This window comes from Labeo rohita, chromosome 23, assembly GCF_022985175.1.
Source record: "Labeo rohita strain BAU-BD-2019 chromosome 23, IGBB_LRoh.1.0, whole genome shotgun sequence".
Taxonomy (NCBI): domain Eukaryota; kingdom Metazoa; phylum Chordata; class Actinopteri; order Cypriniformes; family Cyprinidae; genus Labeo; species Labeo rohita.
This window is the reverse complement of record NC_066891.1, coordinates 23,059,054-23,085,730: the sequence shown is the minus strand read 5'-3', so window position 1 is coordinate 23,085,730 and position 26,677 is coordinate 23,059,054. Positions and strand designations below refer to the sequence as shown.

General features: G+C 35.9%; 1 protein-coding gene across 2 annotated transcripts in view; it reads left to right on the top strand.

The window, feature by feature from the left end:
- Positions 1–217: 217 nt before the first annotated feature.
- foxp1a (forkhead box P1a) overlaps positions 218–26,677 on the top strand; it is a 47,612-nt gene continuing 21,152 nt past the window's right edge. For both annotated transcript variants that reach the window (XM_051096607.1, XM_051096606.1), the window contains exons 1-3: positions 218–366; positions 13,596–13,747; positions 21,027–21,134. In XM_051096607.1, coding sequence (XP_050952564.1) covers positions 13,610–13,747; positions 21,027–21,134 — 246 coding nt within the window. In that variant the 5' untranslated portion in view covers positions 218–366; positions 13,596–13,609. The remainder of the gene's footprint in view (positions 367–13,595; positions 13,748–21,026; positions 21,135–26,677) is intronic.

Here is a 26,677-nt window from a genome sequence, read left to right as displayed (position 1 = left end):
GTGACGTCACGCCCCAACAGCGACTCTGCTCTCAAACTCTCCTCAAAAATTCGCTTTTGACACAACTCACGCGCTAATTTTATTTAGGTAATCGTGTTTAACATCTGTAATCCGACGCTCTGGTGTGAACGATCCCGTATAAGTGCATAATCAAGTCGCGTTGTCGGTAAAGTAGTCCCTGGGACGCGCACTGCGGATGAATACACTTGTTTACATTGTGCTACACGCGGCAGTGTGGCGGCCAGCGCGCGGCTGCGCGAGCTTCATGGGAGACAGACACACTGCGCTTTCCAGCTCGCAAAAGTTCGTTCCAGGGTCGCTGTTAAAGTTTTTACTTCTGTCCGTTGAGAAACCACTTCATTCCCGGTGAGTTTATTCTTTTTTATCAAGTTTCCCTCTCTGTGTTTGTTCGTAATTTACATGGGAGGGTGATTTGCTAGTTATTAGCCTTATCAGAACTAACGGCAGCGCTGGGGAACAGACAGGAGGAGCAGCTAATTCAAAGCTCCCCACACTTTTATCGCCGTTTAATTAGTGTTTTATAACAAGTAATTTATTTAAACAAAGTCGCTGGCTTTTTTTTACACTTAGTAATTGTCGCAGCATCCCATTTAAACCCCTCATAGGAGTGTTAGCTGGCTAACATGTGCCTTTGGTTCAGTTCATATGGAGAACAAAAACAGCCTGAGTAACTTCAGTTCAAGACACTGCATGCATGTCGTAAATCACATCTAATCTCCAAATCTCCACAGTGTCTTTTTTATTATTGTTGCTGTTAAACTGTTATGATTACAAAACAAATATCAAAAACAAAGCATATACAAAAAGACATATATATATATACATACCGTACATATCTGTGACCCTGGACCACAAAACCAGGCATAAGGGTAATTAGGCTTTTTATTGATGTATGATTTGTTAGGACAGGTCAGTATTTGGCTGAGATACAACTATTTGAAAATCTGGAATCTGTGGATGCAAAAAAATCAAGATATTGAGAAACTCTCCTTTAAAGGTGTCCAAATTAAGTTCTTAGCAAAGCATATTACTAATCAAAAATTAAGTTTTGATATATTTAAGGTAGGAAATTTACAAAATATCTTCATGGAACACGTTCTTTATTTAATATCGTAATGATTTTTTGCATAAAACAAAAATCGATCATTTTTTTTTGCTCCACACTGTAATTATGCAGCCTATATTATAATGTTTGTCAGTGGGCATTAGTCAAATCTCATTCAATTGAGTGTTAATCCTAACTGGGTGGTTTGATTTTGGTCAGCAGGTTTAAACAGGGACTCACATGCATCTTCTCATAGAGGCGTGTTACTCTGGTTGTGTCTCATAGCTGAGTGAAGTCCCTACCTAGACTGTATTTTAAGATAGTAGTGCTGCCTAGGTTGTAAGATCACTAGGTTTTCACAGCCAGTGTTTCTTTGTTTACTTGGTTCCTTGAGTTTCATTTCATAAAGAGTTGTTTCATTGTTTGAAGTTGTTGAAACTACAACAAACACAAAAAAGCTACGCCCCTTGACAGGTTTCATTTCTCCTTTTTGCCTCTGAGCGTTTACAATTCAGTTAATCATTTGTTGGAGCTCTTTACAGGCATCCCGTTCTGTCTTTTTTACTTCAGTTGTCTGTTCTGAAACCAGGTGTTACCTGCCCTTAGGATCTGGTTCCCTCACTTTACAGTGCATTGTGAAGATCTGTCCATTCAGCACAATTAGAAAACAATTTCAGTAGAGCGTTAAAGAGGATTTCATTTGTTCATACAGAGGGTTCCCAATTGTGTTTTTTTTAAATGCCAAACCCTTTGAACTTAAAAAATATATATATTAATTGGATTTTTAGTCCGTATTTCAAAAGTTTAACGACATTTGCATTTGGTTAATGTTCACATGACATGCAAGTAAAAAAGATAAAACATTAGATTTGTTTTTAACAAATAGTTCACCCAAATATGAAAATTCTGTCATTAATTACTCGCCCTCATGTTGCTCCAAACCCGTTCATCCTCAGAACACAAATTGAGATATTTTTGGTGAAATCCAAGAGATTTCTGACCCTGCATAGACGGCAACGCAACTACCACGTTCAAGGCCCAGAAAGATGGCAAGGACATCATTAAAATAGTCCATGTGACATCAGTGGTTCAACCTCTACTTAAGAATACTTTTTGTGAAGAAAGAGTTATTTTTATTGTTTTTTTTGTTTGTTTGTTTTTTTGTGCACAAAGTATTCTCGTAGCTTTATGAAATTTAGGTTGAGCCACTGATGTCACATGGACAATTTTAACAGTATCCTTACTGCTTACTTATCCTTACTTAATTTGTGTTTTATAGATGAACAAATGTCTTACGGGTTTGGAACGACATGAGTGTGAGTATTTAATGACTAGAAATGTAACGATATTAAAATCACTCGACATATCGATACGATTTTTATTGCGATATTTGGAAAAAAAGACAAATTAAAATTTTGAAAAAATGGAAAATTGTGTATGTTTTAAAGTTAAATTCTTCTATCTAATGTGCTTTGAGAGTTCAAAATTAGGAGCTCCAACCATGTTCTTAACTAAGAACCTTGGCTGAATTGGCTTGTACCTGAACTTTAAAAGGGACTCAAGCCTCTTTTTATTTGTGATATGCTGTCTCAGTCTAAATTACATTCACACTGGTGTTTTAGGAGGCCAAACTAATTAGAAAAAAGGGCTCAACAATAAGTAGTGCCCGATGGCCCGGGGCCAGCGTGAAAGACACTCAGGACAGTTGACGAATATGTCACTGGCCCGATTGGGCCACTGCTGCGTCATCACTAAAGTTTATCATTTGCATGTTTTTTTAAGCCTTATTAATTTAAAAATTAAAGCGATCACAGAGATGCACGTCTAATAGCCTACATAAATGTCAAAATACCCGTCTTGATGGGTAACTTCGTAGCTTTAACAATGATTAGCTTTAACAAAGAATTGGTGGGACCTGAAGGATTTTTCTGAAAAACAGCGGGCAGTTTAACTGTTCAGGACAAACAACAACAACAATGACAGTAATAGCCATATATTGTAAAACAACTGCACTGTAAAATAAATGACAATGAATATTTCATAAGTATATTATTTTTGCTTTGCACTACAGTAGGGAAATTACAATACTTCTTTCCTAATTTCTGCACTTGAAAGAGATCTTTTGAATTTGGACTGCAGTAATGTTATCCATTTAAGAAATTCATACAGCACTTTTAAGCTTTTACTTTGACGGAAACAGCAGTAGAGCTTCTATTTTGAAGGAAAACTCCAGCTTCACTGAAAACAGGCTTACAAAAATCTAGTGAAATGCTGTGATTATCTGCCGCGAAAATAAAGCATAACTGGTCACCGTTGCATTCCCAAACGCATGCTAAACTTACAGTAAATGCAATAAATGAGTTCACTGCATTCATTCACTGTGAACGGAGACGTTCTGAGACGCAGAAAACTTCGGGTCACAAGCTGAGCGCCTCAACCACGTGTACGCTTCACTTTGAGACGCGCAATGAAACAGACTTGATTAAACCATATTGCGCTTTTGGTTTTAGTTAATTTAGTTTTAGTTCAACAGATACTATCAAAGCATAATGGCCCAAAACACAACTTTTAAAGATCTTTTATTTTTGAGTAAAAAGTAAAATATTTTTTTTAAAACTACACTTTTTGCCTGGAGGACATTTTTATATCATGATGTGACCATGATGTGACCATGACAATGTTGTCAGTTCTGCATGTGTGAATTTATAAAAAAAAAATTAAGTAAACTAAGTGTACATTGCTTTCCCGAATGCATTCCCAATTCCAGCTCTAAAACTATGGTGTTATGAGCTGCACACGTATAAATGAACACAGTGCCACTCTTCACTCTGAAATGTCTACTTCAATAAAATAGCAGTGTTTGATTTGAAAATCACGATTTGGTCTCTCTATTTCAGCTTTATCAATTGTGCAACTGCATTTGTTTATTTGTTACATTTGATTGAATGAATATTAGCTTAACTCATAAAGCGTTAGTACATTCTTCTTTCAGATCTTACTCCTTCAGGCACTTTTCTGTATCCTGGAGCTTCATGATGTTGCTAACAAACCTGTGATGGCCTGTCTTGTGTTTCACAACTGTACTATTGATAAAGAGTTATTGTACTTTAAATAGTGTTTATAAACTGCCTGTTGCTGTCTGACACTCTTATCTGACTGAATAATGCGCCGATTGACAGATTTTGCCATGCTTGTGCAATGCCAGCTTTAATGACTTGCGCAAAAGCAGTGCCTTATTTCTTAATGACGTAACTTTCCCCACCTTCTGCTACACAGTGAATAAGATGATCAGAATCCGGTAATGTCAATGTCATAATCCGATCAATGATTAACAGGTTTCTTGACATGTCTTGATAAACACCTTTATGGCACATACTCCGACGTCCTGCAGTGAAGTCCGACTGCTTAATAAACAACAATCTATAGTACATAAATTGCTATATTGCACTTTTAAGATGAATGGTGTGATAGTTGAAGGGAGTGCCACGAGCATGAGAGAATGTAGGAGTAAATGTAATGCGGTTTGTTCTTTCCGAGGAAGCAGCACGTGTGGCGCTCCTAGGCGTGGATGTGTAGATGAACGTGACAGATATTTCCTTTTTAGGTGGGAGGTTTAGATTTTGTTTCCCCTTTCTTATGTTCTGGCTTCACCAAGGGTTTCCCCTCAGGTGAAGGGGTTTCATATGAGTGCGCTAACACTGAGCAAACTTTGTTGTGGTGAGGAAGCGTAATGGCTGGTTGCTCGGCTGGACAAGGTGACAGGTTTGTTCTTGGTTAGCGGTATTCAGTCACTACCTTTTCCCGTTAACATTTGGCATAGTGAATAACCCTAGCTGTTTGTGTGGGTTAATTTTTTTGAAGTAAACGAAACTAATAGGTGATTGTGTGTTTGCATAGTACTCAGTTTCCGGTAAATAAGCATGAGTTTACCTTGTGGACTGCGAAGGTGTTGCTGAAGAGTGGAGGAAGAATTGCTTGTAACACTATGCTGTCTATTGGTGTAATCTATATGGAAATGGGGACAATTCTGCTGCCCTATCTCAACTGACTCGCACACCTATGCAAATCTTCCGGAACAGTAAAGTGTGGTTGTGCTATCTCTGTCTGCCATCCTGGAAAGTTTGAGCGCTTTGTGAACAACTGATGGGATCTGTAGCGTAGCGTATGCCACAGGCCTGTTTCATTTGTTAATTTTTTGCTTGAGGTTACTGGTGGGTTTATTAAAAATTCTTAAGGTTGCACCTTCATTCTCACATATTTTGCTGTCATCATATACAATTAAAGTTAATCTTTAACAAATCTTAAAATTAATATTATTTTTTATAATGTTGTGATGTCTAAATTCATTTGTAGCATTAACAACAATTGAGTTTAGTTGTTTAAGCTTTACGTTTTTTTTTTTTTTTTATATATACACTGCTGTTTTTTTGCTCTTTAATTTTTACATATTTTGCTGTCATCATATCCACTTAAAGTTGATCTTTAACAAATTTTAAAATTAAGAATTTTTCATAATGCTATGATGTCTAAATTCATTTGTAGCATTAATGTGTTAGTTTAGTTTTTTTAGTTTTTACTTTTTTTTATACACTACTGTTTTTTTTTTTGCTTAATTTTTTACATATTTTGCAGTCATCATATCCACTTAAAGTTCATTTTTAGCAAATGATTTTTCAAAAAATAATGTTTTCGTAATGTTGTGATGTCTAAATTCACTTAAATCGCATTAATAGCGATTGAGTTTAGTTGTTTAGTCTTTAAGTTTTAATTAATTTATTTTTTATACACTACTGATCAGAAGTTTGAGGTTGGTAAGATTTTTAGTTTTTATTTATTTTTTAAAGTTTCTTACATTCACCAATGCTCCATTTATTTGATCAAAAATATATTAAAACATTATTACAGCATAATATTTGTAACGCTTAATGTTTTTGCTATGAGTTTGGATCAATTGTTGCACATAACATGAAATATTTATTGGGATTGGTCATTTAATTTAAGTACGCCCTAGCGTTGTTCATTTTTCAGTGTCTCCTTGTGCACAGTTTGTCTTTAAGACATTTTTTTAAATATAAATGTAAAGTAATACAATGTATTATAAAGCAATAGATCAAAAAGTTTTTCAGGTTTGACTTTTGTTTGACACTGTTAGTGAAGATTCAAAAGTTTGAATGAACTCGAGGTCTAATATTTGACAAGCCTTCATCACCCTGATGTTCAGCCTGTCTGTAGAAACCACATAATTTCCATCTCAGTAAAGTGTATTTACATAGTAGTACACCTGAATGAAAAGCAGGCACTATAGCAAACTGCTCTCTGTACTAAGCCTGTCACACATTCTCAAGATAATATTGTCTGGCCCTGTAATTTCACTGATGCAGCCTGCCTATCTTTTACTTGGCTTGTATCCGTACGGTGTGGTTTTGTGTATCTGCGTAATTTGTCATGTGTTCGTATAGCCTGGCTATGAAATGTGATATTCTATGAGGGCTGCCTCTTCCATTATCTCAGAAACCTCTCTAAAAATAGACCCATGCATCCAGACACCATGCTATAGCCTACTACAAAGTGCCATTAGCCCCTTCTTTCTGCCAACTGCTCCCATCAGCCTCGTCTGGCTGTCAGAACCTGGTTGAATGAACTAATCATGCTGATTTTTAGCTGTCTGCATGTTTAGTAGTCATTTATTAGACACATTCAGCAGTATCAAAGTGCCTTTTGAATGAAGTGAGACTGTACACAATTGTCATAAACCTCAACTCCCATGAGTGTTTGAATTTAGCCTTCTGAAATAAGTCTGTACAGGTTAGAGGTAAATGATTGATTGCTTCGTAAACTTCATGGAATACGGATGTAATGTGAAACACTCGGGTAGTTCTGCTGGCAGGCACCTGATTGAGTCACCTTGTGTGTTTCTTACTTGCTTGTCTTAAAGTGACAGTTCACCCAAAACTACATTTTGTCATCACTTACTCACCTTCATGTTATTCCAAACCAGAATAACAGTAAAAAAAAAAAAATATAGAGCACAAAAGAAGATATTTAGAAGAAACTGGTTTTGTTCATACAACAAAAGTCAGTGAAAGTCAAAGGGGCCCAACAGATATTTCTTTAAAATCACTTCTTTAGGGTGCATGCAAGTCTTACAAGTTGTGTTACAACATGAGGGAGAAAAATAAGTAATGACACAATTTTTATTTTCGGGAGGACTGTCCCATAATGTTAGTGATTCACCTAAATGTTTTACTAACCAAAAAGCAAATCTAATTAAATTTGGGTAATTGGGTGATTGAATTCTCTATGCTGTTTAGGTAGTTGTTTTCCAAAGTGATACATTAAAGGGATAGTTCACCCAAAAATAAACTTTTTGTTATTAATTACTCACCCTCATGTTGTTCAAAACCTGTAAGACCTTTATTCATCTTTGGAACACAAATGAAAATAGTTTTGATGAAATCCAAAAGCTTTGTGACCCTGCATAGACAGCAATGCAACTACTACATTTAAGGTGTAGAAAGGTAGCAAGGGCATTGTTAAAATAGTCCATGTTTAAGCCAGTTTTAGTGAAGAGTAGGAACGAGCCACCTTTTTAATATTTCAAGTTTTACATGTTGCTACTGTAAGGGCTTGTAAGCCTTGCTAATTTGAGTATTCAAGCCATTTTAAAGCATTCAAGTGCAACAAGACGTGAAATATCTCAATTCAGAATTTGCAAGCTGTTTTCTAAGAGAAAACGTAGAGAGCGCGCAGACAGTGAATTAGACACTTTGACAGTATGCCAATGAAAACAGTATAGAGAAAAGTATGATCCAACTGCAGGTCAACGCATTTGATTAACCACTCATATGGGTAGGCACCATTCACATGGAATGTGCTTTTGTGTTGACAAATATGCAACACTGGCAGTGGAATAGAAAAAACTTGCAAGAAGATGGGAGCGAACTACTTTAAACCTGAGCGCCACATTTTTGCCATTGCATGCATGAGACGCTGCAATAGTCGCGAGTGCAACTGTCAAATGTGTCCGTTTACATAGAGAAATCAATGGAAAAGCAGCGCAATCGAATAAAAAATGGTCAAGAACTACTAATGTCTAAAATTTAATGTTTGCATCATGATGACAGGCTGAAAGCTGCTGTAAATTGTTTTTACATAACATTTATAGTTAATATTAGTCTACTGGAGCTTTACCTTAAGTTATTTTAAATTTAAATTAATTTGACTTTTTTTTGAGCTTATAACAGTCCGGTCAGTTAGATGGTGTAACGGTCAATCATGTCTCGTCTGGTGGAAGAAGTAAAAATATCATATTGTGAATAATTAGCCAGCTGCATTTGTGTAGCCAAACATAATTTCTTTCCCTGAACATATTTTCCAACATCTTCCTGTAATAGGAGCTCTCTTTCCTCCACATATTGCTCCCCCTTTAAAAATATTTATTTATCTAGTGATTCATTCCTGGACTGCACGCAAGGTATTTTTTATTTTATTTTTTTTTTTTAATCTGACTTGTTTCATGTTCAGTGTAAATTTCTGTAACAGAACAGCCTAAGGCTGTCTATTGATGAGCTGGTTTTATTTTCCATAGCTGAGGTGAAAAAACACACAGATACGTGCTATTATGGAGAATTAATAGGTAGACTGAGTCTGATGAATTTGTTTTCTTTATATCATTACTTGGTCTAGTGAATTGATTAATATACGATCGATACCTAGAAGTAAACAACATTAGACAGACGTGCCTGGGCATATTAATTGTCCAGTTGAATGTTCAATTGCATTATGGGTGATAAACCCCACCATCCTCAGCCCTAGTCATAATTACACAACAAACAACATTTTTTTTTTTGTTGATGTTCTTGCTAATTTTGTTACTCTAAATCAGTTTAAGAGCCACATCATATTAAGCACCTTTAGAGCTCGAGCGTGTGCGTTTATGACTTTACTTTCCTCCCTTTTTGTGTTATGTATCAATATCTCCTCATTGAGACTTCAAAGGCATTCCTTCAGGTTGGTGTGTTTTCCCTTCCTGACAGTTGAAGTCCTCAGAGGCTTCACCTCTCCCCTAAAATCCTCATGTTTGTGTTGCTTGTCGGCTAAAGTTTGTGTCTATGGGAAAATGAGGCATTAGGAATGCAGAGAAACGTTCATGAGATGAAGGCCTATCATCTGTGCAAATAGAGCGATGCCAGTGTAAGTCAAATAAACACGCACAAAACATTCTTCAGCAGTTACACTGTTGACAAGCTTTTGTTCCCTTTCATGTTTCTGACAATGTAAGAACGTTTAACCCAAACAAACGTGCATTAGAGTTTCTTTTAAACAGTCAAACAGGCCAGTACTGGTTCGGATTGGCATTTTGTAGTTATTTCCAACACATCTATTTACAGCAAACATGCATGGTGTCAGCCTGTGACAGAATGACACGGTGTAACTCACAGATTTGTGCATGATTCATATGTAGGCCTGTTTCTTTTCACATTTGTGGACAGGTTGCATTACAATCTAATGCTCTCATTATGCACAGTGTATGTTTTAGTGCATATTTGTCATATTTTTCATGCACACGAATGAATTGTTTGTGCAGTCTATGTTAGATGTCGTTTTGCTCCATATTTGCTCCTCTGTGCCATTTTATCCTTGCATATATATTTTTTTTCTTAAAATGAATAGTTCTAGTCCTGGATGCTGATTGGTCAATTCAGCATTCAACCATGACATGAAACATCTGTTCACCTAGCTGTGCAGCGCCCATAGGCGCCAACTTTTTACTTTAATGCCACGGAAGAATGGCACTTAATGAATTGATTAAAGTCATGATGAAATGGAGGTAGTGACAGATCTTCCATATTGTGATCTGGGTGAAACAGATTGTCAAAAATGTAGGGAAAATTGTTGATTTGATGGAGGCAGATCTTCATGCACGTTTGCAGCCTGTTGTAAGAAAGGAGTGAGTTTTATGAGAACACAAGGATTGAGAGAGAAATCTGTTGTTTAATTGTTTTTACATTCATGCCCATTTGCGATCACTTAATGTTAGTGTGTAGTGTGAATATTAAAGGCACTGAAAGTTAAGAGTTTAAGATTTAAAGGGGTTGCACGAACGCATGACACTTTGAATCTTGCTTAACATAGTCCCTTGTTTTTGTTTACAGTGCAGGATGCCTCTGGTGCTTTATAGCATAATTAAACCTTTGAGCCAATTGGAATGTTTTGTTAGACAGTCTTCATTTAAATTATTGACAGTGTAGTTCACACAAAGCACATTGTGTTATTGCTGTTGTGCCTCTGCCTCTTGGGAACACGTGGCATTATTTTAGCTTCAGTACTTTGGATGAGTTCGTCTTCTGTTTAACACTTACTAAAGAGTGCAAATGAGCCATTCTATGTTTGGTCCATATCTTCCTGACAAAGCGTGTATGCAACACACCAATCTAAAAGTTGTCCTTCGTTCTCAGTGAAAGTACAACCCGGTGTCTCTGCCATCCGAAACAGGCAGAGGCTGTGTTAGCAGCACTAAATAACAAGCACTCAAATCCCGCGAGCTCTGTTCTGGTTCACATTCATGTCAGGAGAGGGGTTGCTTGTTTGTCTAGAGATTTTCTTCGCTGTTTACTCTAGCTGTGTTGCTTTTCGAGCCGTTCCCCCGCCCTTCACGGCTGTTTACATAAGGCCCTCCCTGTGTATTATGGCACCTGCCAGATCTGCAGATTGTACCACCTGGTTAATGTTAAATTGCTCCAGAAGGAAGATGTGTTTGTTAATAAACACCAAACCGAGGGCCCCAGTGTTTACTGTAGTCATGGTGGCAATCAGTTATTTAACAAATATCGGCCGCTGCTTCCTTGTGTGGGAGAGTGTTTAACTATGTAAGAACCAGAAAAAAATGTTCAGCCAGAAAAGAGAAAGCTATATGAAGCTCTGAATGAAGTAAGTTTTTGTGACGTTCAGATCTGTATTCTTATGTAACTCTTAAGTCTTCGTATGACCAGTTCATCTTTCAACAAGTGGTTTCTTGCCATCATGAGGATGGGATAAAAAAAAAAGAGAACTGTAAACGTCTTTATTTTTTCAACTGTACACGTAGCCCACGCAGCTGCATTGTCTTAAATGGTTTATTTTAAGCTTCGTAGAAGGCAGGCAGACAGGTTATACCAATGTTCAGAAGAATCTGCCTCTTACAATTGTGTTTGCTAAAACGGGCATGCTTTAACTTTTTGTTTTCTGTATTTGTGTATTGTATTTGCTGAGAAAGCACTCAAAGACATTATTCAAAGACAAAAAGCAGCTTTAGATTGCTAATTGTCAATATACACTACAAGTCAAAAGTTGTTGAACAGTAAGATTTTAAATGTTTTTAAAGAAGTCTCTTCTGCTCTCCAAGCCTGCATTTATTTAATCCAAAGTATAGCAAAAACAGAAAAAAAATGTTAAATATTTTTACTACTTACTGTTTTCTATTTAAATATATTTTAAAATGTATTCCTGTGATTTCTAAGCTGAATTTTTAGCATCATTACTCCAGTCACATGATCCTTCAGAATTCATTCTGATATTCTGATTTGCTGCTCAAAAAAAACATTTATTATTATTATGTTGAAAACAGCAGAGGATGAGTAAGGAGGATGAATAGAAAGTTCAGAAGGAACCTCATTTATTTGAAATGGAAACCTTTTGTAACATAAGTAGGGCTGGGCGTTGTGGCCAAAAAATTAAAACAATAACTTTATTCCATATCAGTCGATATCGATAATTATCACAATAAATGTGAACTTTTGATTTCTTTCAAGTTTAAAGGCAGATATTTGCTACAATGTAAAAGTTCTAAAAAGCAGACGGATAGAAGTGGCTTTAAATTATTCTTTATGGTCAGAACATACCAATTCGACAATTTAAATTCTTCACAATTGTTTCCAGTCATTTTTCCTTTAACAATATAATATCTTGATTTAAAAAAAAAAATTCTTAGTTTTGCATGCTTTAATGAGTAATATTGTTTCAAATCAAGAAACGGGTTTGTGTTACCTGATAAACTATAAATTGTAGCAACCTCGTTTTCATATCGTGACATTTAATTATTCTGACCTTTTGATCATAATAACTGTTAAAACCACAAAATATAGCACCTCAGTACCATGGTAAAAACGTAATATGGTTCCTAGGTATTTGTATGAAAAACAGTAGTCTAAATACATTTAGCATAAATGCTTAAATGCTATAGCTTAATCACAAGATATACAATAATTATATTCCATTACTCCTCATTCAATACATTTAATACATGTCTACATTAATAATATAATAAAATTCAACACAAATATACCCACATTTCTGACCACTGTGCAATTAGTAAAACTACAGTAAATCTATGGTAAATGATGGCAGTTTGTAGATTAAAAAGCCTTCTGACCGTCTCGTTGTGCACAGTGTTTCTCCTGTTTGTCAGCGCCATTTCATCTGGTTTTAAGCAGTCATTTGTGTTCTTCACTGAATTCAAGGGCTTCACATTGGCGCTGTTTAGTGACCGAGATTCTTGAGTGAATGAACGCATCTGTTCCAGTAAGTTTGCGGCGTGCCGTAAAAAAAACTTTTGACTTGTAGTGTATGTTGTATATGGTAACTACATTGTCTTATTTTTTAAGGTGTTGATCAATGTAGACTTTTAAACTGGTGTCGTTGGCCGCTACATCATGTCTTGTTGTTTTTTCAGTGTCTCACGCAATGAGCCTCACATTTTCAAGTCGTAAAATTATGACGGTAGTATATGATCTAGCACAGAAAAATCCCTCATGGAGTCAGGAGGCACAGTTAATTACATTTATCATATATAATCACATTAATTAACATGATAAATTAACATTTTAATTACTAAACCAGCATCAGCATCTCTGATACTGAAAGTGAAGTACAGTTAGTACTCTGGCCTTTCTCTTTGCTGATTGTATCAGGCTGTGAGGAATGTTGTCTTTGTTCGTGTCAGTTTTTTTGTAAACACACTGATGTGATCAGGCTGTTTCACACAGATGTTTGTCGACTTTAAGAAGGAAGATGGAGGGTATTGATTGTTCAAGGGCAAAACAGATATTTATCTGATTTTAAAAGTCTTTTAGGTCTTCTAAGACAAGGTGCATAGAAGAATTTTCTTTTAAATTTCCATTCAGTCTCATGCTACTACACAATGCTAACCTATGTTAAACTGTAACATATTTTCTCAATAGCACCATATATGATTTACCTTCTAGAGTGTCAGTTACTGACATTACCATGCCTGTTGGCATCAAATGCTTTAATTCTCAGAACTGTTTGTTTATAATGCAGCTATCATATTTGTGAGCAGTACAAACACAAATGTTTGTGTTGTGATGTCAACTCTGCTGGCACGCATGTTTTGTCATGATCTAGTCTGTGGGCTTATGTGGGGGGGAGAAAGAAGGAAAGAAAGAAAAAAGCTTTCCAGAGCTTGCACTTCTATTTCAAACGTAATTTGTTTTGCGGGCAGCTGTCTTATTTTTCCCCTCCCGTATTTCAGGTTGTCATATCGACATGCAGGAGTCCAAGACCGATCAAACAACCAATAGCAGTCCAGCTGGGCAAGAAGGTCAGAGCTCAGAGAGCGAGAAGAGAGTAAGCAGAGAAACGTCTTTATCACCGTCATCCACAGCACAGACCCTACAAACACAGGTAAGCACCTTAATGCACCTGAAATACATTAGCTGCTGCTCTCTTGTCATTGCTTTTGCACTGAGACTACTAAAATTTCAGTGTTAATAGCTCTGGGCTGCGTTTCCCAAAAGCGTTGTGAGCCAAGTTAATCGTAGAGGCCATCAGTGGCAATGGTTCTATGATCAGCTTACAATGTTTTTAGGAAATGCAGCCCTGTACAGTTACAGGTTCATAAAGTCAGTGCAATTACAAAATATGTAACCAATTGATATTTGATTTGCTTAATAATAAACCTAATATGTTAAATGTTGCGGTAGTACTTATATGGGACATGAACATGTGACCCTCCACTTTTAGTGTGTTATTCATATCGCTAAACCAGCTAAACAGAGTTGTAAAGAATAGACGTACTGTAATCTCCTATGGTTGTGTTATGCGTACTTTGTTTGTTAGTTCACCCAAAAATGGAAATTGTCATAATTTAGTCACCCTCATGTCATTCCAAACCCATCTTGGGAATGCAAATAAATATATTTTTAATATTCTCTCATTTTTTGTTCCTTCATTGAAAGAGTGTAATCAAAAGGGCATCTTAAAAGTCATCCATATGAATCATGCAGTTTAATCCAAGTGTTCTGTGAAGACGCAGTCTCTTTATATGAACTGATTTCATTTAGGCATTTATTCACAAATAAACAGTGATCAATGTGCATTAGGGATGTAATGATTCACTCAGCTCATAATGTGATACGATACATAATACTTTTTTTTTTTTTTTTTTAACAAAATGAGATTTAAGAAATTATAAATGAAAAGGCATGCTTTTATTATTTCTCTGACAAAATGCTGCACATTTCTTTGTGAAGTTGTGAAATATTTTGTCAAATAACAAAACTAAGAAAATTTTAATCAAATCCCAAATCAAATAAATAAATAATACAAATTAAAGAAATCTCTATATAAACAAACTAAGGCTTTGCCTGTGCTCTTTCCAGACACTGCTTTTTGATCTCAGTCTAAACAAAAAATGCTGCATACGTGCAGCATGAGCAGTTTTTGATTTAAATTATTTGTGTAATTTAGAGATTAAGCAAAACAGAAGTATCTGACTTTGTGAAACTATACTACATAAAACATATGGGCTGCATGAGACGCAAATGCACTCTCTGACAGCAGGTGGTGCTTATAAAACAGCAGCGATGTAGTGTTTCCTTTGTTACCACTGTGAACAGACCCGCAGTGCACTTATAAACACTACTTTAATATGCATTATATGGAGGCAAGATGAAAAGAAAATGCCATCTAAACTTTTCTGAACACAGTCAGTTCCCTTCAGAGATACATTTATATAAACCTCACCCCCAGTTGTATCGCAATTCATTTAACATCTTAACAGACTTGAATTGTCACATTTTCTAGATTTTCATCTGGCTTGGGGTGCATTGTTACATTATTAATGAGCGTATTGTACAAAGGTATAATATACAATATGTGACCTTGGACCACAAAACCAATCTTAAGTCACACGGGTATATTTGTAGTAAATTTTGCACCCTTAGATTCCAGTGTATATGTGTGTATACATGTATATATGTGTGTGTGTGTGTATATGGTTTCATAACATTCTACTAATCAAAAGCATCCCTAATTAATTAGTTCTAAAAAAAAAAATAATAATAATTTACTGTTATTTTATTTATTTATTTTTTGTTCAGAAAAACTGTTTGTTTTTACATTTTTCTGGTAAATAAATTGGGGAATATTTTTTTCTGTAAATATGCCTTTAATATGCCTTTATCATTAGTAGTATCATTATCATTAGTAGTGTTATTATAATATAATATATTACATTTAAGTAATATATTTCTGTCACATTGTCTTCAAGTTAAACTGAACTTTTTTTGATGAGTTGCTGTGAAGACTTTTACGTTTCTGTTTGTATATGATATGAGGATAGTTTTTCGCTAAAGAAAGAGTAAAATGCTCATGAAAACTGTAAAATGCTCATGACTCTCATAGAAGTTCTAGAGATTGTGTTTATCTACTTTTATGTTGAGGTGGTAGAGGCTGAAAGCATAGGGAGTCTCATGGGCCATCCAGTATGTGTGTAGTAAACAAAACCACGCGTCTGCGCCAGTCATTCACACAGAACATGCAAGATTCATATTTAAATGTATTTTGTGGCTTAATATGCACAGACACTAGTCCATATCACATTTTGATTTGTGTACTGACCTACTTTTGATTTATTCATCCAAAATTTGGCAAATTCCGTGACATTCCACGTTATACAGTAAATTACTTTTTTATGACTGGATTCCGCGTTTTCCGCATCGCAGAAATCATTGGGCCCTAGAGCACCAGCAAAAATTTAGGAGCACCACAACTGCCAAGAATTTAACCTGTTTCTGATTTTTTTTTTTTGCCACCAAAAAATTTTGATTATAATGCATCATAAAACATGTCTGTTCGAACTAAAACAGCAGACTGGCTAAAGGAAATTCACTCTCTAGCCCCTTTCACACATAGTTTTTACTGGTAAATTACCGTTAGGAGATCATAACATTCTGACACAGATGACGCATTTACTCCGTACTGTGTAGTTTGGTTTGAAGTAGTCTAATACAATGTCTTTGGGCTAAAAGCAGCTGCATGAATGTGAACGTTTTACTCAAAAATGAAAACATCAACAAAACCACTTACTGTGTATACCCCTCCATGTTTACAACACAACACCGGGAGGCACAGACATTTAGAGGTCATTTCTGGATATGATGTCACAGAATTAACAGGTATTTTGAAAGTGATGTGTAAATGGTGCTTAACCAGTAAAAAGACAAAATGGCACGTTTTTGTATTTAACGATACAGTCGTTCTGGTAATTTTATGGCAATTTGCTGGGATTACGGTGTAAAAGAGGCTTCTGACAGCAGGTGGTGCTTATGGAACAGGGGCAACATTGTTTCCTTGCTTATAGCTGTAAACAAAGCAGTGTACTTTTCTGGGGTAGCTCCATGTCACGTGATAAACAGAGTGTAGCGTCAGTGAAAAAGAGTGATTGACAGCTTATACTGGCACAGGCACATACTGTGCAGTAATAAGCAAACATTTTGTAGAGAAATGAAAACAGGTTGCACCACTACAATTATTTTCTCCCGAATGCTCCCAAATATGTTTGAAGGTTGCACAGATTAAATTTTAGGGCCATGTGACCGCAAAACCAGTCATAAGTAGCATGGGTATATTTGTGGCAATAGCCAATAATACATTGAATACATCCTTTTATGCCAAAAATTATTAGGGTGTTAAGTTAAGATCATGTTCCATGAAGATATTCTGTAAATTTCCTACCGTAAATATATCAAAACTTTATTTTTGATTGGTAATGTGCATTGCTAAGAACTTTTTGAACAGTTTTAAAGGCGATTTTTCTCAATATTTCGATTTTTGCACCCTCAGATTCCAGATTTTCAAATAGTTGTATTTTGGCCAAATATTGTCCTATCCTAACAAACATGGAAAATCAATGGAAAGCTTATTTATTTAGCTTTCAGATTTCAGATATATAAATCTAAATTTCAGAATTGATCCTTATGACTGTTTTTTTATGTTCCAGGGTCACATATGCAACCAAAACAGTTGTATTTTCAAGACCTGATATAATGTTGACTTAAATAGCTTAACGGTATATTAAAAATATCTTTATGACTGTTTCAAAGGAAATCATATAGTTTCAGAACAACATGAGGGTGCGTTTTTATGTGAGTCGAGTCACAAAAATTAAATATACTGGAGTTGAATCGGAAATGAGTTGTGAAATCTGTTGTGATACCCAGCCTTACATGAGACTGACGTGTTGAAAGTGTTCCAGGAAATGCATTCTCAAATTAATGAAGCTTTTATTGGTATGTCAACATTTGTTACACAATAGCCTTGTTGCTTTTTAGAAAAATTGAGCAACTGTATGTGTGACACACCCGTCTGATGTGAATCGGGGGCTCTGTGATAAGAGTTCTGCCTCTCAGAAATTGTCCTGTTGTCACTTAAAATCTTTACGCATGCTTTTATTCATGTATGTGTGTGCGTACAACGAACGCACATGCTAAAATTGTGACAGCAGTGACTAAGTACTGCAGACTGATGCTGCCACGATGCCCCGTGTTCAGATTCCAAATGTGTGATGTCACCTCTGGAATATTGGCCAGACAGCTGTGGGTTCAGGGCACTGTCCCGTATTAAAAAACAGAGAAGCTCTGAAACGCTTCTGTAAATGCTTTCCCATGTTGTTTTCATCTCCCAAGGATTACTGTGTCATGATCTGTCTGCTTTCCCTTTTCGCTTCACGCTTTGGTATTGAAGTCTCCCATATCCGTTAGCTCGTCTCTCCACCCTTCTTTCAGAGAAGGGGAGTTCCACAGGGCCAGATGTTTGACCCTTCAGAGGTGTAAGAGGTCAGATCCGAGAGGATGGTCCCACCACTGTGGATATTGTTTGCTTGCACTATTTGCATTTCTCTTTCCTTGATTTCTATCTGGAGGGCCTCACAATGGAAAATAAGACAAAAGCAACAGAGAGTGAGAGAGACGTCCTTTCAACAACTTTTGGAGACCTCGCATTGCTTTGGCACAGCTGGGGTATTTACTTTGTGGCTGTTTCCTGACAACTGTTTTTTCCATTTCAGTAGGTGTATAAAGTTCTGGTTTAAATAAAGAGCAGGTTTAGATTGTCTCATGCAAAGACGTATGCTAATGTTTTTTCAAATGTTACCATGTGATAGTCTTCAGAGGAATGTGTGATAGGATCCAATCACCAAGGGACTGCGGCTGTTAATGGAGCCAAAGGTTGAATTCTCTGCACTTTATGCACAGGCACTGTATGACTGTTATAGCAGGATGTTTACAGGTTATTATTAAATAAAAAATGTTGCACAATCATCACTTCATTCGTTCTGTGAGAGACTTACATTATAGCTGTGATCATTTTTATCCAAACCTTGCACAGATATATCCAGTGGAGTTGTTCAAGCGTTAAAGCGATAGTTAACTTTTTTTTTTTTTTTTTTTTTTTTCCTTTTGTGGAATTTATTTTTGGTAACCAAAGCTGTTTGGTTGGATTCTTCAAAAAAAAAAAAAAAAACTACAGAATGTAATTTATTCTTGTGGTGTTAAAGCTGATTTTTCAGCATCATTACTCCAATCTTCAGTGTCACATGATCCTTCAGAAATCATTTTATTCGATTAGCAGTTCAAGCGCATAGCATTGAAACCCTATTATAATTGTTAGAATGGTCACGGATGAGCGACTTCCACGTAAAACTGATCTTGCCAACCAAACCGTAAGTTGTAGAGACTTGAAACTTGCAGGGATGGTAGTACTCGCACTGCCAACAACGTCACCAAGGCTCGCCCCAATCGGCCTTGCAGGGGCGCTACAGCGATCAAAAGTACGAATATGCTCATAACTCCTAAACCATAAGCTGCAGGCTCAAATGTCTTGCATCGTTATAATTCTTGGCTCACGCCAGACAAAACCTCTAGCATGCCGCAGATTCGGTCGTGAGCCTGTGAAATTTTCGGGTATTTTGGATTTTTTGTAAAACTTACTTTTGCGAACTAGTCCTAGGTTGTCCTAGGTTTTCCTAGGAAACCAAACCAGTGCAGAAAGATTCTCTGGAGAGCAAACATCAATAATTATCAAATAAAAGTCAAACTTTCGACTGACAGTCATAAAGGGACGCCAAAACGTTAGAAAGGGGTAGGGCCTGTTTTAGTAAAAAGCCTATAACTCTCAGCCGGAATGAGATATCACTGCCAAATTTAGAACACTTAAGAGCTCAAGCTGAGGTCGTAGAACAAAAATCGTGGTGCTATAAGAGGGGAAAAAGCATGAAAATAGCTATATCTACACAATCATTTGTCCTATCAACATGAAAAAATCGCTGCGCACTGTCTTGGTCCAAAGTCCCACAAGTGTCTATGGGGACATTTGTGTATCTCAAATAAACATGGACGCTATTGGCCGATGAAGTTTGAGCACCTATTAGACATTGTTAACGAAGGCCAACCGGAATGAAACTCGGGGGGTCTGTTTGACTCATGGCTCCAAAGTTCTGTGAGAAATTTTTTCAAGGTTGTAAACGGTTGTGCATATCATATGACAGAAATGATTGTTAAATGATTGAAAAGATGTAAAAAACCTACTTTTGCGAACTAGTCCTACGAAAAAACCACTGCAGTACAATTCTCTGGACTCTCTCACTCTTTAAGGAGATTGGTCCACAGCTGGCGCTATAACAGTCATAAACGTTACAAACATAATATTTCTATAGTAAATTATTTGTATTTGCAAAAAAGGCTTGCTGCATAATGTCTTTTTTCATATGTGACCCTGGACCACAAAACCAGTCATAAGTGTCAATTTTCCGAAATTAAGCTTTATACATCATCTGAAAGCTGAATAAATAAGCTTTCCATCAATGTATGGTTTGTTAGGATAGAACAATATTTGGCCGAGATACAACTATTTCAGTATATGGAATCTGAGGGTGCAAAAAAAACAAAATATTGGGAAAATCGCCTTTAAACTTGTCCAAATTAACTTCTTTGCAATGTATACTACTAATCAAAAATTAAGTTTTGATATATTTACAGTAGGAAATTTACAAAATATCTTCATGGAACATGATCTTTACTTAATTTCCTAATGATTTTTGGCATAAAAGAAAAATCTATAATTTTGACCCATACAATGTATTTTTGGCTATTGCTACAAATATATATATATATAATATATAATATAATATAATATAATATAATATAATATAATATAATATATATATATATATATATATTTTTTTTTTTTTTTTTTTTTTTTTTTTTTTTAAAGTAGTTTTCTTTGAATAAAAGTCAAAAGAACAGTGTTTATTTGAAATGATCTATTTAACAACTTTTAGCAATTTAATGTATCCTTATAATTAAATAATTTGTGGAAAAAAAAAATGGGAAAAAATCTTACTGACAGTAAATTTTGTGTAGTAGTGTCTTCTATTGTGTTCCACAGAAAAAGTAAGTCATACAGGTTTGGAGTGACATGAGTCTGTAAACGATGAGAATTTTCTGTCTTTTTTTTTTTTTTTTTTTTTAATTCGGTTAAACTTTCACTTTATTATCAACCAATCTAGATTACGAAATATGTTGCCTTTGCATCTGTGTTCATGAAAACAATGTGAATAGTCCTGTGAGAGCAGAGCAGCTCAGAAACCAATCAAAAACTTGTTATTGTTTTTTGGCATCTTCAGGCGCTACAAGTTGCTCAACAACAACAACATCAGCAGCAGCAGCAGCAGCAGCAGCAACCGAGTGGTGAGAAGTCCCCCAAGAGCACAGAAAAAGAGTCAGACGCGCAGGTAGAGCCATACCCTCCTCCACCCACAGCACACACACATGCACCTCTAGAGAACCATGTTGTTTACACTATTACACAAACCGACTTGTTTATGCTGCCTTCAACAGATCATAAAGAGATGGAGCAATCAGGGTGTGTTTTATTATTACACATTGTTACGATGGAAGATTACAGGTTCGCTTTTATTGTGTGTGTAGCCTATTGTAAAACAAGTATTTTCTGTCTTGTCAGTTAACAGATAAGGCTGCACTACTGAAGAGAATTAGACAGCTGTAGAGCTTTAGCTGCAAACAAACACAATATATGCTACCCAGTGCACAGCTGCCTTTATTTATTCATCACGGATTGAATGCTCTTTACGTGCGTCTCGTGTAAATGTGCATGCGAGTGGTGAAACAAGGGTTCGCATAGTCAACAAGTTAACATGCCATTATGGCAAGTGCAAGGGGCGGGATTACTAGCCCGAGCCATGTGACTGGATGGTTACGTTAGGTTTGTGATCCTAGTGAGAGCGTTATCAGAGGTGGTGGGTTGGTCAGCGGGGTTGGGTAGTTGAAAGAACAGTAGGAGGATACCAGTGTTCTCACTAGTCCTTAAACATTCAGCGCAGCTCTCTGTTCTTGCCGCCCATGGAGTTATCAAGGTCTGTGAGTATAGTTTAGCCATTTTATGTTTCTGCTTTGTGCTTTTATATAAAACTTTTATTGCTTTTTTCTCAACGAATACTCTTGATTTAGAATTCTGCTGTAGTTCTCTTTTCACTCGTGTTTTAATTTTTAACTTGAAGATGATGCATTTAAAAAGCAGTTTGTTGAAGATTCATTCTTTTGTTGCTGACGTTGTAGAACAGCATTGTGTTTCAGAATTGTTCCAGTCTCAGTTCTTCATTTTTGATGTTAAGAGGGAGTCATTAACTAAGCGAATGACCACTAGGGTCCTTAGTATCTGATCTGACAAAAGGCTGAAAGCTTTGAATGCTCACTGGAACCTTATTTATGTGACTCACTGTCTTTGGGCTGTAATTTTATTCCCTGAATTACTTCTCTTTGTCTTTTTAAAGGCTGTGTTCACAGAACTGAGCTTTTTTTCCCCTCTTGTTTTTTTTTCCCCTTGCCTTTGCAATTTATATTTACCCAGATGCACAGTGCAGGAAAGAATGTTATTTTTACTTTGGGCGGGGAACCACACCAAAATTGTTCAAGGTATTGAAGGGGAATAACAACGGGCTCTATTTGTTTTTGGGCTGCTGAAGCCCGTTGATTTATGGCTTGTGTTTTCAGAAGCGATCGCTTGTTGACATGTACTCACTCATGGGGAGTTGGTTCTCTGACACACTGGCAAGAACAATAACAACAACAAAACAATGTTTGGACTTGTCTGTTGTCATGGAGACAACACTCATCAGCGCTTACTGTGCCCCCGAGAGAGAATATTTACATTAATTTGCTGGCATGCTTATTTTATTCTCAGGCTTTGACATTTAAAACTGTTCTGTTGAGACTCGAAGGCATGGTACTTTGCCTTTTTGTTGCTTTTTCACAAGCAAATGTTTCGTTAGGCTGTTTTTTTTTTTTTTTTTTTTAAGTGCAGTACTTTGTGTTAATTTGTAAAATGTTTCTAAGTTATTTTTATGAAAAATCTACAATATAGGTGTACGGCATCTATAGGCTGCATTAAAGCTGTTTAGACTTGTATTCTTCTAATGCTGAATAGGAAATACAAAATTTTCCTGCACCGCTTTGCAAGGCTGGCAGTGGGCCGCCGCTGAATCCAAAGTACCGTGACAGAAGAAATCATATTTCACTTGCAAGTTTGAGATATGAAATATTACAATAACAACAATAAAAATAAACACTTTCTTCTTGCATGCAACACACAGACAAGCAGGAAAGCACTCATGAATCAGTTGCAGCAGTTGCTGAATTAATCTGACTCGCTTACTGAACCGCAAACCATTAATTTTAGTCAGGCCTGACTCTAACTCAACCAAGGGCTGCTAGGGCCTACTGGGTTCCAAACTATTCGTTCTTATAACAGCATGTAGTTACAGATACATTTTAAAACAGTTTTTAAAATAGATAGTTTTAATTACAGAGTGAAATATATTAGGGCTGTCACAATTCCTTGATTCAATTCAAGTATTAAATTTTAAAAAACCCAGTGTCGAGTAACCGTCAAAATGCCAGAAGTAGCGCATTCCACAAGTGGGAATCCATTGAAAATGCATTCTTAGACTATTTTCCAAGGCTGCATGATATATTAAACCCATTTAAAAAGCATAACACAAAATTCACAAATGGTATGATTCAATTAAATAAATATGTGATGTAGGTTTAATATGTGCGCTTTAATTATTTATATGTGTGTCGGAGCGGCTCTGTTCACGGTAAATGCTGCTCCACACAAACTGTTATCATTTACATGTGTGGAGCATTTCAAACTCCATCTCTGCATATTGCTGAGTTTGCGTTCATTATATCTGGGAACGAAATGTGCGCCATTGCACCAGATTTTTTAAGGTAAATCATTTATAAACGTACGCAAACATGGAAGAATACATCAGTTTTTGTTGTCATCGTGAAGAATACATCAGTTTTTGTTGTCCTTTTGTTGTCAACGTATTTTCAAAATAAAGGTTTAAATCCTCACTCTGAGTTTACGCATTTTGATGTTCGCATATTCAAGAAATTACAGTGGCTGTAGTGTTTATCGTAAAGAAACGTCCAGATCTTAAAGATTAAGACATTTAAACATTAGGACATTTGAATTAAATGTTTAGTCAGTATTAATCAAGGATTAGATCGTGCATTAACGTGTAAAAACTATCGCCAGACTGTTGGCGCCCTCTGCAGGCATTTGTTATAATTGCGTAATGTACATTAGCTCTGTTGTTTATAATGTATTATGCATTTTAAGTTTTGTTCAATAAAACCATGATTACTTGTTTATTACTTTATTTGTACAAATTACTATTGATTCATTGCTATTTTATATGTATTTTTAAGTCATTTTTAAGGCTATTGTTCACTTAGTCTATTTTGCTACAAAATTTTAATTGTAATTATCAGATTACTCGATTAATCATTATAATAATCGACTGATTACTTGATTACCAAAATAATCATTACTAGGGATGTGTGGGTCTAAACGGTACAGCTCCTACTAGTCGACACTGAAAACAATAGTCGACTACACAACATGATTTTATCATTGAAATTGCCATAATTTTAACATTACATTTAAAACATTTTAAATAACGTTAAAATTAAACGTTCGAAAAATAATACATTATTTTTAAAAGTGTATGGGCAAAAAGTTTTTACCTCATATCTCGCATACCCTTATAGAGACCTCATGACCACGCAAAAGACTAAAGTGTGGGATTATTTTAATTAGAAGGAATCGGGAAAAGTTTTGTGTAAACGGTGTAATATCAAATTGGCTTACAATAACTCTACTGGAGCGATGCATAACAGCCACGTCTTAGAGGCTGGCCAAAGCCAGCAAATGTCAATCATGGTATTCACTACAACCTGCCGCCGTTGTGATCCCATCCACGCCGTCTATTCCTCTAAACGAAGACCCACTTTGGTGCGGGATGTCCAGGCACTTTCTAAAAACTCTTGCTTTTCGTTTATCTCTGCGTGCCTTAGAGGATACAAAACTTTCATTTAAACGATTATCAAACTAGTCGTTGCGCACATCCCTAATCATTACTACAAAAAAATTGAACTGTAGTAATCAGATTACTCGATTAATCGTCAGAATAATCAACTGATTACTCAATTACTGAAATAATAGCTACTACAAAAAAAATAAATAAATAAATAAAATAAAGGTAGTAATCAGATTACTCGACTAATCGTCAGAACAATCGACTGATTGCTCGATTACCAAAATAATCGTTACTACCCAAAAAAATTTAACTGCAATAATCGGATTGCTCGATTAATCATCATAATAATCGACTGATTGCTTGATTATCAAAATAATTGTTTATAAAAAAGGACAGTAATAATCAGATTTCTCAATTAATCATTAGAATAATCGGCCGATTACCAAAATAATCATTAGTGACAGCCCTAAATATATGACCATAAATAATATTTAGCTTTTATAAATGTAATGAAATAAGTTTTATACCAGTTTTTGCATTACTTTTTATGTCACCTTTGTGCTGTTTTAAAAAGTATGTAAACTAGGCATGTAACCGTATATCATGCCACAATTTATTACAGTACGTAATGTGTTCCTTCAAAGAGAAGGCATATAATGTCTACATTTTAAGTTTTTGGATGAACTTTTTCTTAAATTTTCCGGATTTTGGGCCATGACCAGCCCCTCTACATGCACACACGCACACACGCACACACTGTATGGGAATTCTTGTGAGTACAACAGTCGGCTGTTATTGTTCTCTCATAGTTGCAGTATCTCAGTCCAGCAGTATGTTTATATGAGACTGAACACAGACTTCTTTACTGGAAATTTGTGTTTGTTTGTGTTTCACAGACTTAATTAAAATGCAATCTCCAGTTTTGTTTTTACAGTTGCTGTGTACCCCAGTATGTATTATTTATACGAATCCGTAAATGTGACTTTAATTATTCTGTTTATGTTTATTGTAAACATCTTAAAAGCAGCGAGTGTGTGTGTGTGTGTTTGGCTTGAGATGTGGTAATTGCTAGAGACCAAGTGAAGCATGGGCTAACTCATTGTGAATCCAGTGCATTTACATTTAAAACACTCGCCTCTGTTGTGGGTATTTTTGTTTTTCTGTTTTCGTTGGTAGCATTTTTAATGGCAGTGTTTGAGCTGCTGTCAACAAATGAATAATGTATTTGTCTTTTTAATCTTGACTGGTTGTTTGCCTCGGTTTATGGGCAAATTAAACTGAGATAACTGAAATGAATGCTTGTGAGAGATGTTTTTCCAAATGTAGGCAGAGAGGTTTGCGCTTGCGTTTTATTGAAGACTGTAAGCATTGTGGTTTTTAAAATTGTTTGTGTATTTGTTTACTTGGTTTTGTTGATGTTGACTGTTGAGGCCCAGAGGACTTGGAAACTATTCCCTGAATGTCTAAACAATAATATATATACAAAAAGTGCTCCGGCATAGTCTTACTCTGGTATCTCTTTTTAGCTGTTCACTTGTTTTTAAAGTGTTTACTATCCTTGGGGAAGAGGATTGAAATTGGGTTTGTGGAAAGCCCTTTGTTCTTGGAGTTTGTGATGTGCTTTTTGTACATCACAAGGTGTGCAGATGAAATGTTTCAAACCATGTTCTACTTGATGAAATCAATCACAGCCATTTTGAAGAGGCTAATAAATGTCTCTTCAACCTAAGCTTGACATATTGTCCATATTGCATCAGTTTCATAACTACAGTGACTTTGGTACCAAATCAGCATTTCAAATAAAAAGACTTTATACAAGATCTAATTCAATCCACTCGCTGTCTGACTATTTCCGGATGCACACTCATGCCTTGTGATGATCTGGCTGTGTACAAATTATTAAAATGCGTGTCTTGTTATTAGTGAAA